This window comes from Dermacentor silvarum, chromosome 8 (assembly GCF_013339745.2).
Source record: "Dermacentor silvarum isolate Dsil-2018 chromosome 8, BIME_Dsil_1.4, whole genome shotgun sequence".
Taxonomy (NCBI): domain Eukaryota; kingdom Metazoa; phylum Arthropoda; class Arachnida; order Ixodida; family Ixodidae; genus Dermacentor; species Dermacentor silvarum.
In genome coordinates, this window is record NC_051161.1 from 52,229,071 (window position 1) to 52,247,397 (window position 18,327).

The 18,327-nt window shown below is 43.1% G+C and overlaps 1 protein-coding gene across 11 annotated transcripts in view; it reads right to left on the minus strand.

Annotated features, from left to right (window-relative positions):
* The window catches only part of LOC119461226 (solute carrier organic anion transporter family member 3A1), a 269,245-nt gene that overhangs the window by 14,704 nt on the left and 236,214 nt on the right, over positions 1–18,327 (minus strand). For 4 of the 11 annotated variants that reach the window (XM_049672088.1, XM_049672087.1, XM_049672086.1 and 1 more), the window contains one exon: positions 16,059–16,221. The exons of 1 other annotated variant lie outside the window; for it this stretch is intronic. In XM_049672088.1, the coding sequence (XP_049528045.1) occupies positions 16,059–16,221 (163 nt within the window). Of the gene's footprint in view, positions 1–9,076; positions 10,798–12,028; positions 12,153–12,785; positions 12,851–14,046; positions 14,238–16,058; positions 16,222–18,327 lie in introns of those variants that run through there. 6 more of the 11 variants (XR_007468275.1, XR_007468274.1, XM_037722456.2 and 3 more) reach the window with 5 other exon arrangements.

The window sequence follows — 18,327 nt, forward strand, 5'->3', positions numbered from 1 at the left end:
TTGGAAAAAGGGCGCGCGCGCGCGGCGCGCGCCTCCTCTTCAAAGCGATTTGCGACGTGAACTGTGTTCAAATAGACGCCGGTAACTTCGTATGCGCCGTGTTGTCGACGTTTAGTTCGCTTGAAGCGAGAGGCGGACGAAGGTCAATTCGCTCGCGGCTATAGCTGCGCCTCCTTACTCCAGCGTTCTGACAGCGAGTTTCCGCGATCATCGAGCGAGATGCGTTCATGTTTACCTGCTCACGCGTGACACCGTGCTTGTCTAGTTAGTAGGCGAATGTTTACAGTTTATACGGCCCATTAAACTACTATCCTTGCTTCGTATAGCTCTCTACTAATTTGCTATCGCAATCCGAGCTTCGCTTTCGGGCGAAACTGCGACATTTCTTTAATACGCCAGGGAATAAGTATGGGCTGGAGCACTGATGGCAGACATATCCAAATCATGACCGGCAAATTTGCCATGACTTCCACTGAGTGAAGACACTTAATAGCGTGTGATTTGGTATACCTTCGCTGGTCATCCGCCTTCAGAGGGTGGAATGGCTCCTCATTGTTTTGCTTCCCTTTTAAACGTACACGTACAGGCTCGTTATATAAACAGGCAGAGCGTAAGAGGACTAGCCAAGTTAGCACAGAGTAACAGACACGCACGCTCGCATACGTGGAGAAAAAGCGAAGATGCAATGAAGATACCGCTTTGTTCTCCCTTTTGTGTTTGTTCGGCGTTAAGTGGTTGACTAAGTATACGGACAGTCAATCTCTCCCTCTATTTCCCGCTCTCTTGGCTCAATCCGACGAAGGGGAGCTTAGCGAGCATGGGCGGCAAGCATGCACACGTCTAATGTCAATGACAGAGAGATGGACAGAGAGAGTTTGGGGCTGACGTCAATGTTTATGTCACCATGAATAAATTGAAACGAAAGCTTTAGTCGTGCTAGTTTTTGCTCAACTTTGCAGTGTTAATAAACCAGCTCTCTTTAATAATTTTAGTCAATGAATCCGTTAATTTGTATTTTTTAAACATAACCTTATTGCCTTCTTCTGCACCTCTTCCATTCTTGCAATGAGTTATTTTGTGTACGGGAAACCCAAACAATATTGGCGTGCTCCAGCAATGTTCAAACAAGCATATTGTAGGCCAGCAAATTTATCTGGGGGCACAAGACGAAGGTGTCTTCTCAGGAGAAGAGTCGGTTTAGTGCTCAGCATGTACATTGATTTCCACTTGAAATTATTTTGTTAACATGGCTTTCCCATCAGAGAGCGTATGTTAAAGTGACACCTAAATATTTACGCTGAAATGCACAAGTGAGAGGTGCGTCATTAATATGTAAGTAAACCCAGATACATATTTCTTTCTTACTGTTAGCGTTACAGACACCAAGGCAGAATTTTGTATATGGTGATTATCACTGTACGGTACGAAATACAATAGTCAGCGAATAGACTGATGTTACTATGTAATGGGGAAGGCAAATCTTGTATGCATATTAACAATAAACCTGGGTCCAAAACACTGCCTTGGCGCACTCCCGATGCAACAGGTGCTAAATTGGAAGCTTCGTTATGAATATACACGAATTGTGAGCGGCATAGATAGGCACAGTGACTCATGAGTGCACTCACTCACACTCATTTCAAAGGGGTGAGTGCGAGTGAGTGTGAGTGAGTGTGAGTGCAGGTGAGTGCCAGTGAATGTGAGTGTAAGTGAGTGCGAGTAAGAGCGAGTGCCAGTGAGTGAGTGCAGGTGAGTGCGAGTGAGTGCCAGTGAATGTGAGTGTAAGTGAATGCGAGTGCGAGCGAGTACCAGTGAGTGTGAGTGCAGGTGAGTGCCAGTGAGTGTGAGTGCAGGTGAGTGTGAGTGCCAGTGAGTGCAGGTGAGTGTGAGTGAGTGCCAGTGAGTGCAGGTGAGTGCGTGAGTGCCAGCGAGTGTGAGTGCAGGTGAGTGCGAGTGAGTACCAGTGAGTGTGAGTGCGAGTGAGTGCCTGTGAGTGTGAGTGAGAAGAGTGCAAGTGCGAGTGAGCGCCAGTGAGTGCGAGTGGAAGTGAGCGCTGTGAGTGGAGTGGAGGTGAGTGTGAACGTGAGTGAGTGCGGGGCCTGGAAAAAATTATGGTGAGTGAGTGTCTCCCACACTGCCGACCTATGGTCAAGACCATACACCCTGACCTCATCCCACCTGCCTAACAACTATAGGTGGCGTTGATCGACTTAAAAGTCCCTAGATATTTTGAAACTAGGGACCTTATTCAGACCCACGCAAACACAGGCGAGCGCGATCCATGCGAAACCAATTAAGAGCCGGCGCGTGCGATCACGTGTTCCAGAGCAAACCGTATCGAAACGGCGCACAGGCTGGCGGGCAAAGTGATCACGTGATCCGGCGCCAACCTCCTCATAACAATGGCGCAGTCGCATGCATCTCACCTTTCAGGATTCCTTCTCACAACTCCACCTCCTATTCACTCTCCTGCGGGTGGAAGAGGGGCTTTGGGAACAAACATCGCTGAGGTCCGGCTCCCTTCCACTTTACTACTTCTGCATTAACAATGTGCAAAGTGTACTCTTCATTGAAACCAGCTAGATCTAAAGACTACTGAGTACATTACTTGGGCAGAATATTCCAGATATTTTCTGGGCGTAATCAGTGCGAGCCGTGCCACTTATTTGGATTCTTTACTGTCTTGTTAGGCGAGTGATATACATCACATAGAACACAATCCCACTGATCTTTTTCTTTACATGTCTTACAAGCTAACTGGAGATTACCACTATGCTCCTTAGTGTATAAATCCTCAGTTCCTTGAACAGATATTGAAAAAAAAGCAAAAATAAGACAGAAATTATGCAACAACCATTGACAATGATTGCAATGTAAGAGAATAGCCGAATGCTTCTATATAGCTATACATTTTATTAACGGAATGATGCACTTAAAGACATTTACAATAGAATTCGCTTGAACAGAACTGGAATGGACAGAAAACTGTCCTGTTTATCGGGGTTTCGTTAAGGTGAAGGGCACAAAAATTACTGAAGACTTTTTGAAAAGCACAGAGTGCTTCAAGTTTACTGTGATGAAAAAGAAAGACGTTATTGTGCTTGGCTTTGAATATCGCTTTGCATCTTTCCCGAAAATTTTGCACAGGCCTCACAATCAAATTCGCACGGCAGACTTTCAACTACATGTTTTCTGGCTCATCTAAACCTGTAATGACTACGTCATGACTCTCACTAGAACCACGGTCTTCGCCACAAACGTCTGCGATTTTATCTGCAACACTCTCTTCAGAACAGTTCATGAAGCAGTAGTGGCAACCTCACTGTAATGTTCTTCTGTCTTGATAGTGTTGTCTTCCTCCTGAGCGATCACTTGCCTAACCAAGCCCTCATGGTGGAAAAGGGAATACTGTTGAAACTTCGACAGCTTAATTTGCCTTTAGTGAACAGGGCCATTAACCAGCACATCTGTAATGGATAGGTGGCTATACATATAAGCCGATTTGTCACATTTGTGTCATCTTAAATGGTGCGAATGCTAGAGGGGAAGGCGGCTGCCACCTCTAATCCTTCAGCACACCCCACAGCTCTCATGTGACAGCATGTGCATCTCAAAGAGCTATAACGGTTGGCTGTTCGGTGATGAATGGATCTCGCAAATCGGTAGCAGGAGTGCATGCGTGCTTTGTGTCGGCGCCTTTGTATCGATGGTGGAAGTCCAACAACCACCAATCACCACAAAAAAGGAAACGAAAAAAAAAAAAGACAAAGAGAAAATGAAAGAGTCAAAGAAAGCTATTCACCTTAAAAGAAGACAATGCATCATTTTCAAACAATACAGCTTTTAATGTGCCATGACGTTCCTTGTAAAAAAAAAAATGTATGAAAACGGCAACAATTCACGAAGCCACAGGGTAATTTTGCAGCGCAGCTATTTGTATACTGGCAATACAATTTAATAGGACTGCGGCAATGGCAACAAAGGGGCAGTCCTCTTCGAGAAAACAGCATATGCACAGCATGCATGCTAGTACACTAGTTCAGACAACATGCCAACATGTTCAAAAGTATCAGTATCAGTTAAGCAAAAAGAACTGATTAGTTAAACACTACAGAAAATCATCTCTTATACAAAAAGAAATTGCACAGTTATGCTTCGCAGAGATTCGTTTATAATGACAAAGACACAATGCTTAGTAACAATTTACCCCCCAAAAGAATGTGGTATCTCCATGCATTCTTTCCCTACTACGAGGACAACAACATGCTGCTCATGTACTGGAGAACCCTAAATACCATTGCAAGAACATCACTGTCCTAGATAGATACACACCCATATGTATAAACAGGCTGAAATAAATAAAGGTTAAAACCACTGAAGTTTCAACGTCAGAACAAAGTATGCCATGTGCAGTAATCTCTACAGTGCACTCCTTCGCTTTACAAAATAACAAGGTGTACAACGCATGTGAAATGGGAGCAAGCATGCACAAAAATATGCGTGATAGACATGTCTTGTTTGCCTGCATAACTTGACCTAAACAACAAATTTAGCTTCTCTACATAGCCCGTGTACAAGCCTTTGTAACAATACACGTGAAGACCAAAGTTGGAAGCCTTACACAATATATAAGGTGTCCCAACGCACCTTGGGAAAAGCCCTTAAAATTTAAACTACACTGTACAAAACGAAGAGTGCACAATGCAGACGGCAGTTTCATGCACAATTACAAGACTCCTATGTTGGCATGTTAACCAGTCGAATTAGTACCACCTGACCCACTGTTCACACACCACTGGTTAAATATCCCTCATTCAGAACCATCAATTTCTTTTTTTGTTTGTTTATCAAAATGGTATCATGCAAAACATGCTTGTTGCAGTCTGTTAGAACTGTTGAAAAATAGTTGGTGCATAGCACTAAAAGCTCTCTGTTGTCGCTGGTGTCCATTGTTGATTTTATCCTGCCAAGCTCTTCTGCCCCAAAAGTTCATTGAACATGGAAAAAGACGTAAAAAAGGCAAGCTACTGAAGGTATCATGTATAACCACACCACTTGGTGTCAAACGTTTCCTGTACAGGACGGTGCATGATACAGTGATAATCTTGCTGCCGTACAACTGGCAAAACCAGAAAAATATTTACCACTAAAGTAATTTCACCTATTGTTAGAAGTCTGTTAACTGCATGCTTTAAGAAGCCCTGAATCATAAGGCAGGAAGACAGTGCTTCACAGTTTTAGGCAAGAGTAATGAGATTAAACAAAGTAGTTGCTCTTCCAACGTGAACGTTTTGATGCATGGCGTTATATTGGCCAACTTCGTCTACGGTATCTTCAGAAAAGACGCGCTTGTTAATTGAACACTTTCTCAGCAACTGCGTGGACTTAACAACACATTCCTTTACTTCCACTTTCTGCATTGAAGGCTGTAGTTATACGCAGCTTCATTACGCGCCCAATATAGAGTAGAAGTGGGACCAGACCGCGGATCACACCTTATGTAAATTTAGTTCAACTTATCAAAAGGGTACGCTAAGAAAGTGGATTATATCAGAATGCAGATGTGTGGTTACTTGCAAATCTTGATCTGACACTGTTTCTCCTAAAGATAATCATGAGTGCAAAAAAGTTTACCAATGCAAGGTTATTCTGTATAGTTCTCTACCCAATACAAAGGACCACAAGACAAGAAACAACTAACTTTAATGATATGATGGAGGCACAGCAGAGACTATTTCTCAAATATATGTCGTAATCATCTCTTCTCATTACCCTATTCACAAAAACCAAAAGCTAACTGTAAGAGGGTGTCTCTGGCTTGTGCTTTCTCTTTATTCTTAGTTAGTGCACACAGAAATGATTCCTATGACTACTAACATGAAAGCTCCCTCCTTATCTCTGACTTGCATAACTTTAACTTTTATTATACGTAACTTACCTCTAGAATGTTTTCAATGTATGCGTACACTGATTGTGGACTTTTTTTTTTTACGTTTCTTTTCCTTCCCTTTACAAACAATGCCTTGCACAGAAAATACTAAACGCAGTGCACCCTGAAGAGTGTGATTTCACTTTTTTTTTGTTGATGTTCCTAGCAGCATAGAAGGGGGCCAATAGCAGCTGATGTCATCCCATCACTGGGCCAGCATGGCTTGAAGAGGAGTTAGCATTGTCCAATGTAGGACCAACATTGGCCAACACAGGCCCCCTTTCCTGTGCAATGACAGCTGCTTGATTTGAATTGAAAGCCATATGTGTGCAGTGCTCAAATCTATTGCTGGGCCAAGCACCATTCAAGACTAAAGAGCTGAAGGATGCTTTAAGTGCACCCAGTAGGGCCCACAAGCTAGGTTCATGTGCTCAGCACATGGATATTGCCATTGTTTGCAAGAACGCGTGGTTCATTTACCCTCTCATCAAGGGCTTAGTGCACAAACTTGTCACACTCTAGAAGAAAGTCCTAAATCTTAGCTCTGTCAAAATATCTCCTCTATAACATACATCTATATACATTACGAAAGGCAAGAGCCACCTGTGACAATATTTTACACTGTATCACATATGCACTTGAACACGACTTCAGGATTGTTCACTCTGACCACTGAGATTCCATCAAGTCGTTAGTGTTTCAGGCCATAGAGTGATCATATGGTTAAGTTTTCTTGTAAAAAAAAAAAGAAGAAAACTCTTACCAGTGAAGCAACTCCTCATCATGAGTTTGCATTACGATGCATGATACTGGCATTGACTATTGACAACATCAAGCCATACAGCCATATCACATAACACCTTCAACGACCACTGTAACAAATAACCTTTCAAACCATCGAGCGCTGTGGGGTCAGCTACATGATCCAACGGAACACATCCAATGGAATTTCGCGGATTTCAATGGTCACAGGTTCCAATGGTCGTTAAATGTGCGCTATGTATAAGGAGTCATTAATAGAACTGTGTTCAAAAATAGAAGTGGAATTGTGAATAAACTCATCAGTGCAATTTGTGATAACACTGAGTGCAAATGTTACCTGCTCAGTACAAGTGAAGTTTGTTTTGTATACAGTGTACGAAACAGGACACGTGCAAATTGATAACGGTCAAGAAAAGAAATTGCCTTATCTATGACATGTCGTACACATGATGCGGAAAAAAATGGGGTGAGCTGAGTTAACCTAAAGGTTCTAAAAGCTGTCTTCTTTTTTCTAAGCCTCCATGGAATATATATTTTTCAGTTATAAGCTTTATGTAGATGCAGTTCTGGGCATAGCTTTCATTACTGCTAATAATGTAAGAGGAGAAAACAGCAGTTATATGGGAGTATGTTCCTCTCAGAACAAAAAGTTTAAATTGACGTCATTGATGTTACAACGTCAACATTCTTAAATTAAGAAACAAACACCTGGTAGCCTTTGTTGTTGCAATCAGTTCTAATTACAGGTGCTTGAAACACGATAAATAAAACATGCAGTGAATGCAAGTATTTTTCTGCTACAGATATCAGATCAGATACAATGAATGCAAGCACAGACATTCCAGAGGTTGCACGCTGTGGAGGTGACAAACAATATTCTGAGTGAAGTATTTGTCAATGCAATGATTATGCTGTCATTTATAAAGAGTAAAATGTTCACCTTACAGCATCCCACAGATTATGCCAAGAAGAAATGCTATTGCCACAGGTGCAAGAAAAAATAAATATATAACAGACTTCTATAAAGTTCAAGTCAATATGTGACCCTTTGACAAAAGAACACTAAATAGTAGCTTTACAACTCTTATCAAAACGTGAAAGAAAGATAAGGGTAAATGACGGGATATGCTGCACACACGCACACATGGGCAGTTCATCTGGTCCACTGAACCGTTTAGAACAAGACATGACCTTAGGAAGATTAGCTGTAAAAGCCATAGATATTTCAACCAGGGAAGAATACTAATTCATAAAATGGAAGCCACATAAAACCTGCGCTGGTTCTCAGCTGTAATGAAAAACGTGCCAGGAAGCACAGAACGATTCAGAAACATAACAAGAGCAGCAATTCATTAACCCTCTTGCGTTATAAGAAAAAAAAAAAAGAAAAAAAAAAATCAAGCAGTGCAACTTGACAAGTCTAACACAGGTAAAGTGCCACTTCATCGAAATTGTGACAGTATATAAGGCAACAATATCAGGCTAGCTGGTGCGGCTGTTGCGTCTTTGCATGGAGAACTTTGAACTTGGGCTGTATTTTGTTAACGATCCATTTCACTTTCCATTCTTTTTGCCTTTTGTAATTGACTTGAATATAGCATGGTTGCTGCTGCTGTGTTGCTGTTATCACTTAGACCCTTTTCATAATTGTAAAGCTAGCTTTCCTGCAAGGCAGTTTGCCCTACTAATGACTGCTTAAGTCAGTTTTGCATACAGCGTGTGTACAGCTTGCTTATATTATGACATGGAAAACGTAGACGTGGCTCTCATGACGAAACCATGAGCGAGAGGCAAGCCCCAGCATGTGCAGGTAGAACTTAGTCTTCGTTTGAACGATGACTGGTGCTGCCATTAGTTTAGCACATGTTTAGTGCAGACAAGCTGCACTTACAAATTAGAAAAGGGTGTATAGAAAAATGAAATAGAATGTTACAAATTACCCCTAATGCTGGTGGTAGTGATGTGTCGAGTGTGCAGTGAAAAAAACTAGCGTCTCACTTTCTGAAAAGCCAAGAATGTATGCAACTTGTTTTTTCAGCAAAGGAAGTCGCAAAGCAAAATTTCATTTTGAAATAAACAATTTTTATAACATCAATTCGGTATTGTTACTGTCGTCTAGTGTTTGGGAAGGCGACTCGAAATAACTTGGCCAGAATAAACGTGCCAATAATAACGACAAAAATGGAGACCTTAAACGGACATTAAAGAGAATATTGATTTCAGCTAGATTGGAGGATTACACTGCTTGTATTGTGAATGTGTCGGTCCTGCTATGAGCAAAGGCTTGCTGTGGGAAAAAATTAATAATGCGAAGGTACAACTTTGAAATTATCAAATGGGCTACATGTAACGTCATAGATTGTGGTAGTATCTGGTTAGGCCTAGGTAACTGCTTGTTGGCAGAAATGAGTCAATTGCATTAGAAAATGCCAAGAACCAACATGGCAAATTCTGCGAACTCTTCCTGCTTAAAGGCACAAATATAAAAAAATGCTGCAATATCAGTGGTTTCATGAAGCCATCAGTGCCATTATTTGGGTACTGAATTCAAGAAAACGAGATTGTCCTCTGTTTTCACAATAGTATTTTTCTTCTACCAAGGAATAGCACATTAGAATTTTGAAGCGATAATCTGCCAGCTTAAATTGGGTCATTATGTTAATGTCCCTTTAGTGCACAAAGAAAAGACGGCCATAGCAGTTTACAAGTGAGAAACAAAAACTTTACAAGAAAATGCAATGGTGTGGAAAGAGTCATTTTGTAAATGCAAGATGTCTGAACAAGGATAGGAGAAAAAAAAAAAAAGCCTGTCATTACCAATGGAAGTGCGTTACTACCAACATGCAGGTATTCTCCCCACCTGATAATATATGTACAATGTGATGCAGATGACAACTTATGCACCAAAAACAGCACTGTCACCATGCGCAAGGAAAACAATCTCAATAGGCTAACGTTGGCAAACGATCACTTCAACGCAGAAAAAAGAAAAGAAAATGAAGAGGTGATAGCAGGCATGATCTGCTGCTGTGAATGCATGGTTGTTTAGCAGCTTTCGATGCGACGCTGACTTGAAACTTGTCATTTCGGAAACGCCATCAAATCTCGAAGGTAGCACTGTAGGCACTCTAAGGTCTGCATATTACCTGCACATGTTGTGAACAGTGGTTCCTACATCCTGAGGCTGCAACGAGCCACTCTGGATGCAGTGGTTATCGTCGTTTTCATTTTCAGGAGGGCAAGAAACAAGGCCCGCAATGTTAGTAGGCGCATGTTCTGTTACCAGCGGTGTCGTCGACGGTCTGATGGCTCCTACACGTGCTTGCACAAAATTCACACCACATGCCAAGTCTGTAGTTTGTAGCTAGCAGAACCAAGAGATGGTCGGTTTCATCCGGAACCTGGGGCGAGTTGCCGATACACGACAGGCCGAGTGCTGAGCCAACAACCTTATCGTATGCTCTCCGTGCGCCAAAGGAGAGAGGGGGCGGGGGGTTTCTGGAAAATTGTAATACGGCCTAGCTGAAGAGAGCTGCAGCCATTTTTTTTTTCCATCACCGAAAGGCAGTTGATAAGCATGCAAGTCCAGCTCAGCTTCCGTTATGGTTTCAGTCGAAGCACCCGTGGCGGCGGCAGGGCATAGGTCGAGGCTCTAACCTTATTTGTCGGCCTGTCATGTATGTTCATATGAGGCTGAGGATGACTCAGCACTCGCTGCATGACTCGTACACAGTTACACACCATACTAGTCAAGCTAGCAGACCAGTTCTGATGGGCCGGGCTGAGCTGTGCTGCTCCTGAGCAGCGGCTGACAATGCCGCTCTTTCTCTTCATGCTCGGTGCCCGAGTGGACCGCATTCTCGTTGCCGCCGTCTACGATTTCCTCTGCACAGTTCCCCAGTGGGAGGACGTCTTCCTTCTGCTCGCCCTCGCCCCAGCCAAGTGCGGAAAGACGGTCCAGCGAGATGATGGAGGAGACGATTTCTCCAACCGTCATGGGTGGAGCCTCCTTGAGTTCGCGCTTGTGCCGCCACGTGATCAGGAGCCAGTCGAGGAAGAACAGTAGCCCAGCGGCCACTTTGAGGCCAGAGCAGACGGCAATGTACCTGCACACACAGCGAAATGAGTGAAACGGGAAAATTATCTCCGACATTATTCTGGGTCGGTCAAACTTTTTTACATCTGTCCTTTGCCCCCTCTTCTGATTATCTGTTGCTTTTTTGCAACGCAAAGATTTTTACAACCCATGAGCATAAGCAAAAAAGAAAAAAAAAAGTACTGACTTTGCAGGCTTTAGTCATTGACTGTATACTGCGGTGTTTAAAATTCAATCATGCAATTATCGTTGTGTAGCCCGCATTAAAAGAAATTACCGGCGATTACAATACTCCATAATGTGAAATATGAGCACAGCTCTATACGTGTTTTCATTTCGAGGTATATTGGTTGATGCGGACAATCTGTCTCGTGCGGCATGTTGCAAACGTAGCGAAGTGTGGCGCGATTGCCTCGCTAACTGGGAGATCGCGAGAGCCAGCACGTGGGTGATGCGTGGGCGATGCGTGGGCGCGATCCACAGCAGCTGCCGCCGACAGACCTCCCAGATGACGCGCGCTACTCTGGCGCCATCTCGTTGCCATCGTGGCCACAGAGCAGATATGCTAGAGGTCGCTGGCAGAGCCTGCCTTGCGCGGCACTACGCTTTTCTTCTCATGCTTTTGCCATGCCCTCCTCCTCCGCTTTCCGCCTCATGGTTTTGCTGCACCCTCCTCCTCCCGCATTTACTTTCATCCTTCGCTGCGATCGTTCACTCGGTTACGAGGGACAATGCCGACGCTGGCCGCAGGAACGGGCGCTTAAGAGCTGCGCTAAAAAGAAAACTTCGCCCGAGCACATGCCATTTATGGAATACATACACACTTTATTAATGATGATTTAGCTTTAGACGTAACACACAAGCAGCCACAAACTTGGAATAAAAGAAATGGACCAAGAGGTATCACAATCACGAGCACGTACCTAGAGGCACAAGATGACAACTTGGGTGACTGGGTCAGTGTAAGAGACTAGATGCATACATAGACTCACAGTGCCTAATGTAAGCAAAGAATGTTTGGCATTAAAAAAAAGGTAAATTCATTTTACAGAGTGAGGTGTGATGCCCCGAGAAATTGAAAGAATGTCATGCATAATAGTTTAAGCTTTGTGCAGTGGGGAAAGATTGATGCGGCAGCGACGGCCAAGTTTGGTAGCAGACTTGTGCGGCTGGATAGATTTCTAGCCGTTAACCGAAAATTACAGCGACCGATGCACCGGCAATATTTGAATTAAACTCACCTCAGTCGAAACTGCTCAATGTCGTAGACTAAGCAGAAGCCCCCCGGCTTGCCACAGTGAGCCTTTCGAAGGATACAGGACGAATCTATCACATTACCAAACATTATTGGTGCTGGGATGTAACCTGCAAGCAGACACAAAGAATGTCAACGGCTACAATCACAAACATTCGAAATTGTTACAACTCTGTTTATTTAAACGATTTCATTTTTTTTTGCTTGTAATAACATCAAGTGTTTAGAGTTATAGCTTCCCATGGTACTGGCTTGCTTCCATTGCAGCTAAAACTCATTTAAGCATGCTGTACTCTTGTATTGTTAGGTAAAGGTTAAGTAAATTGTTAGGTTAAGTAAATGACAGGTTTCGTTCAAAATTCATACTTATACTATTGGAGAATGCAGGAGAACTGGTACAAAAGAACAAATGCTTAAATATGTATTATCAGTGTAAACCTTAGGTAACAGTTAACTGTTTCACTGTGAACAATACGTAGCCTAATGCAAAGATGACTTTGGTGCACCACACAACTTTGAGCTGTTTGTCTAAAAATGCTGTGTCCAGTTTATGTGTGCTATCCTTTACCTATGTGAACACCTGCCATGCTATCTCATACACAGCTATCGATTTCACACTAGCGATATGTTAGCATAGCATAATATAGACAATGTGCATGCATGAAAACTGGGACATTATAAAAAAATTGGGGTTTCGTTTCTTACTGTAAATGTACACAGAATGCTGTTGATCGCACACTTACCAAATAGCCTAAATATTACAAATTGCATTCCCAATGCAAAGGACCTCTCTTCTTCTCCAACAGATCTGAAAGGGTGAACAGAAAGCAGTTTAAGCATGATTTCGGTGCTTGCATGGATGAAGGCACGAAGGGATACAATGGTAGATATTAGAGTGCTGTGTGCTGTCTGTATATACTAGCCACAGCTTCATGTTTACATGCTACCTGTCGTTTGCTACGCCAATTTGCTGCTCACCACACAATTACAGGTTCTATTTATGTGTCTACAGTGCTCAGATGTGGTAACTCTGTCCCTCCATTTCCATTTTTGTGTTGAACTTTTAAGCATGTCTTAGGAACAAGACTGAACTTCATCACTTGCATTCATGGGAAAAAGAAACCTAGGCAGCATGGCAAAGCAGGTATCCCACAATGAAAACGTCCCATTTTTCTGATACGACATGGTGGCGTAAAATTCCAAGCTGTACAAAGGAGGCTTCAGTCTGGTGATTCAAGCACTCTGTGGCCACTCCTCCACTGTTGATAGTGCCTTAGTGATCCCCTTGGTGTCAAGAATAGACACTGCCAAGTCAGTCGAGTAACACCCACTTTTCTCAGCCTTTCATCATCCATGTGAATGAAGACACTAAAAGCTAAGGAGGTTCCAGTTGCTGGGCTGTCACACTCTGACTACACGAGCCTTTCTTGTGTGAATTTACCACTTTAAGTGTTCAGTGGTGGCACACCAATAAGGGCGGGGAGCAAAAGCAGCCACATACTGGCATACCACACGAATGGTCAAAGTTAAGCTAAAAGTAAGCCCTATGGATCCACCTCGAGGAGTGGTGGCGGCTGGGATCAAATCTCGGCACCCACATAAATTTTTCTTTAACCGCGAAGTTTTGTTTTCAAGCAAGCCATGTATGTCAGCTACATCATAGTTGTATGGTGTATGCTACGGAAGCCACATCAGGCCGAATGAAATTTAGCCTTACTCAATAGTCTGTACATATATGCAAAAAAAAAAAAAGCTCATTCATACTTTTAGGTAGACACCAACTTCCCCTTTCAAAAATTAAATCGCAAGTAAGTTATGGGACATCGTAATGTCTCAAACCAACTCGTAGGCTTCAAGAGACACCTCATTGCTGGCCCTGGATGAAACTTCAACCACATAGGGCTGTTTATAATGTGCCCCCAAAGTTTGCATTCCGCCCTCATTGGAATGCAGCCACTATCACCAACAATAAGGGAAATATTTTCGGCAGTCAGCCAAGCTCACCGTAGTATTATCATGAGCAGTGGCATCTGCGTGATGGAGACCACCAGAGTCATGGCAAACAGAAGCACCATGAACGGGATGAATGCCAAACACGGCTGTGGACACGGCCCGCTGGTCGCCAGTGGCACGGCTGTCACTTCAGGGTTCATGGTCACATTAGGCACGATGCAGGCACATGACGTGTAGTTGAGCTGCACAAGGAAACAGACGAGCCTAAATGTTATAACATGACCATGGAAGAGGACAAAAACAGGAAAAGGTGTGTTAAAACATGCATACTGCGTCTTAATGAAAACACAAATGGGGACGCTGTTTATGGGGCACTTTTGTGACCATCCAAGAAAAGGGACAGTAAAAAAAAGAAAACGTTCAGTTGTCATGTTGGCTAGTATTAGTCTATTACACTTCCGGAATAGCAAACAGGCCCGTTTTATTGTGATCTGGGATAGCAAGCCCGAAAGGAACAAAAACAAAAGATAGGCAGCAACAACACTTTAAATAAAATGCAGCACCAACTGCCCTTGAAGTCATGAACATTTACCATGGCTGCTTGAATCTGCCCGACTGTTTACAAGCTAAGAAAGATTACACTGTATTCAAAGTCAGTAAAGCTCACGGTGGCAACATTAGGATTTTCTGCCCTAACATGGCCCCAAGTCACGGATATACTGTGAAATCTGTGACATCAGACTGTTGCCATTGGCATTACATTTTTGGCAACATATTCAAAAAGGAACGCCTGGTCACCCTTTTAGTCGTCGTACCTGTCAACAAAATGCAGAATACCCACAGAATTCTCAAAGCATGTTATGCTATGCAGTCTGAACTGATTTCATGTTACATTCTAATGTTTCTTGATATCATGTGGGTTGCCACAGAGCAAAGTAGATGAGAGAAATTAAAATATAAAAGGGTGCAGGGCTACTTTATGCAGGCACAGCTGGGTGGAGTTTTAACACTTATCATTTATATGCCATCATGTTCAGTAGTCATGTTGGCCAGTGTGCAACCTGGCAGCTGAATCTTTATACATGAAGTGTTAGCTACAGGGCACAACCAAAGTAGGAGATGACTATTTTCTGCAGATGTGGGAAGAGATCAATTCGAACACGTCACATAGTCTTTGGGTCTTGAACCCAAAGTGTAAGTGACAGAAGGTGATGGGGCCATTCCTGCCTCATGCCTTCTCAGAGAAGAGGACGGAAAATTGGGCAAGTTGGTATTGGTTCATCACTAATAACAACAGCACACTGAAAATGAAGACGAAGGAAGGCGTAGACAGAGTGCTTGTATTGTGTCTATGCCTTCCTTCGTCTCTGTTTTCAGTGCACTATTGTTATTAGCCTCCTCAGAGAGACCTGCTCTTGTAAATCTTGTGATGCTCGAATGAAATTGTCTGAATCTTTGCCACCACAACACGCCTTGTTCCTTCCTGACAACTCCATGTTATATATCCTGCATCATTCCAAATTAATAAAATCGTCAGCTGATAGTCGGCGCACGTGTTCCATCTTTGATGGCCTGTTGTCTGCACTTTTTTTGCAGTGCTATTAGAGAGATTTACCTTGTCCTTAAACACATTACTCTTTGCGAATAACCTGGTTATCGAAGATGTTTACGAAGGCGACCCCATAGGTGGTGCCATCTTGTGGCACAAAGTTAAACCACTGAGAACACAGAGCTATTATTGCAGCATCCAATCACAGTTTTCTTAGCTTCTGGTGTAAAGTGTAAGCAGCGACATATCGCCAACATGCATCTCTCTTCTTTGACAAAAACGTCAAGGTAACACAAAGACGTGTCGAACACGTTGTGATTAGACAAAGCACTACGAGATGTCGCTACCAGCATTGCTACTGCTGACCCCATCTCCGGTAACCCGATATGCCGTAAAAAATAATACATTTACATACAAGCTAAAACTCTCTATTCACTATCCAACTAACCCAATTTAGTACTTTCGTACAAGTGTCCTTTCATGACTGAGTTAGGTCCCATTTCTGAGCACTCACGTGTGATCCATGGCCAGCTCCTGGTCGACAGCCTGCATGGCAGGGCGAGAAATATGTGATGCCGTTGCGGCCGCACACAGGCTCTATGTCGTTGGGCGAGCAGCGACAGCCCATGTTGCAGTCGGCTGTTAGGTTCACCTGGAACGTATCCAGCTCACTGCTACTGCAGGTTTCACAGAAACAGGGAAGGAGGGGGGAGAGAAAGAAACATACACTTCAGTGGGAGCAGGAGATGTCAATGCGGCTCGGAGCTTCACTGCCTACCATCGCACATGGGAAGGACTGAATAAAAGATAAACGTTTTAGCTAAAAAGCAGTAAACCTGATGCTTTCCTTCTTTAATAAAAAAAAATTATCATGCTTTGTAAGATATTTGAAAGATTAAATAAATGTTTGCTTCAAAAGGTCACTAGAACTTATCGTTTCATGTTAAATGCAATAAGTTTCATAAATAACAAAAAAATTGCAAAAATAAAGACGCCCAAAGTTGATTTTTAGGCCGCTGTTGCAAAGAACCAACAGCAGAATGCTGCAGAATAGGGATGGTAATATCGATGAACGATTAATCGATTAATCGACGAAAAGTACGCCGCAAAACGATTAATCGTCATCGATGTCTACCTTTAATTTAATCGGTTTAATCGATGAAAGCAGTTCGATTAATCGTTTTCCAGACAGTGACTAAAGTGCGTGAAAATTTTGAAATCGTACTATAGAATGCGGAGCACGAGCAACGACAGCGCGGCTGCGAAGACCGAGAGCGACTGTCAAGTGTTTTCCCCGAGTCCTGCCGAGATTGCCAAGCGTTTCCCCGCTTTAAGCACACGTCACACAGGCTTCCTGGGGCCGGAGAGAGGCCGCCCCCCGTGGAGGAAGAAATGAACTAGGAGAGATCATTACGTGAGGCAGCAAGTCTTGGAAAGCGAACTCATCGACAAGCCATTTCCTTCGCTGTTTACCTCGCAGTATAGGGTCAGCACGTGACCCTGAGAGACAACTTATTGGCCGATAATGTTTGGTTCGCAGTAGTTTCAAATCAGTGCGCACCCGTTCAGCTGCGCTGCTGCCCTGCACCCGGCAGCATTAAACCTACCGCGCGCTCTGATGTGGCGATCACGTGTTGGGCCGTTACTTCTTGATGTCAGTCGTGCTGCAATGCTCTCTTCTAATTTCTCCTTCCTCCACGCCCACCCTCCTCAGTAAGTGCCATTTTTAACATACAGGGTGTTCCTTTTTAAGTTTTATGGAATTTTTAGAAATCGCCTGTGGCAGGTAGCATAATTGTTATCATTGATGAGGCGGACATTATTACGGGAAATTGAAACACATATTCGACTAATTAATAAATATTACTAATTAACTTCATAGTTAATTAATTTACGACGTATATTGAAATTTACCAGTTGCAGCCGGTGAAGTTATTTATTTATTTATTTCACGTACTTTCCAGGCCCGAACGCGTTACAGAAAGGAGTGTAGTCAAAAACAAAAAATAATGCAGCAAAAATACAAACCAAAAATATTAACAATATGCATTCGAACAGTGGTCTTGAAGTTGGTAGAGTCGGTGATGAGTGCGACTGATGCGGTAACGCGATTCCAGTCCGTGCTTGTCCTAGGGATGAATGAGTCACTGTACCGGTTTGTGCGGCACAATGTCACCCCGATTTTAAGGCTGTGGTCAGTGCGGGACGAAATATAAGTAGAGTAGCTGTCTGGGTCAGTTGGTACATACTGAATAGTCCAGTCTTCGTGTGTGCCACGTCTCTTCTCTGTCCTTCGTCTTTTGACTGGTTTTTACTATTCAGTACGAAATATAAGACGGAGGGGCAAGAAGGGTTTCTTTTAGAAGGGGGTTCAAATGAAAAACTTTGTGAAAAAGGGAAAGACGGGAACATTTGCGGTGTGACGAAAGATCAGGTAAGTTAAGAGTTCATTTCATTGATGAGATACTTGCATAGCGAGAATAATTAGATGAGACAAAGCGTGCACCGCGGTTTTGAATACTTTCTAGAAGCATGAAGACTGAGTCGGATCCCAAATGGCTGAAGCATACTCCAATTTGCAGCGAACTAAAGCTTTGTAAAGAGTTGGCTTCAGGGACGAAGGGGCAGAGCTAAAATTACGGCGCGAGTAACCAACCATACGGTTAGCGTTATTAGCAACATAGCCAATATGCGAATGCTAAGAAAGGTTATTTGATATGTGAAGGCTGAGATGCTTGTAAGAAGTAACTGACGTCACAGGTGCACCATTAATAAAGTACGTG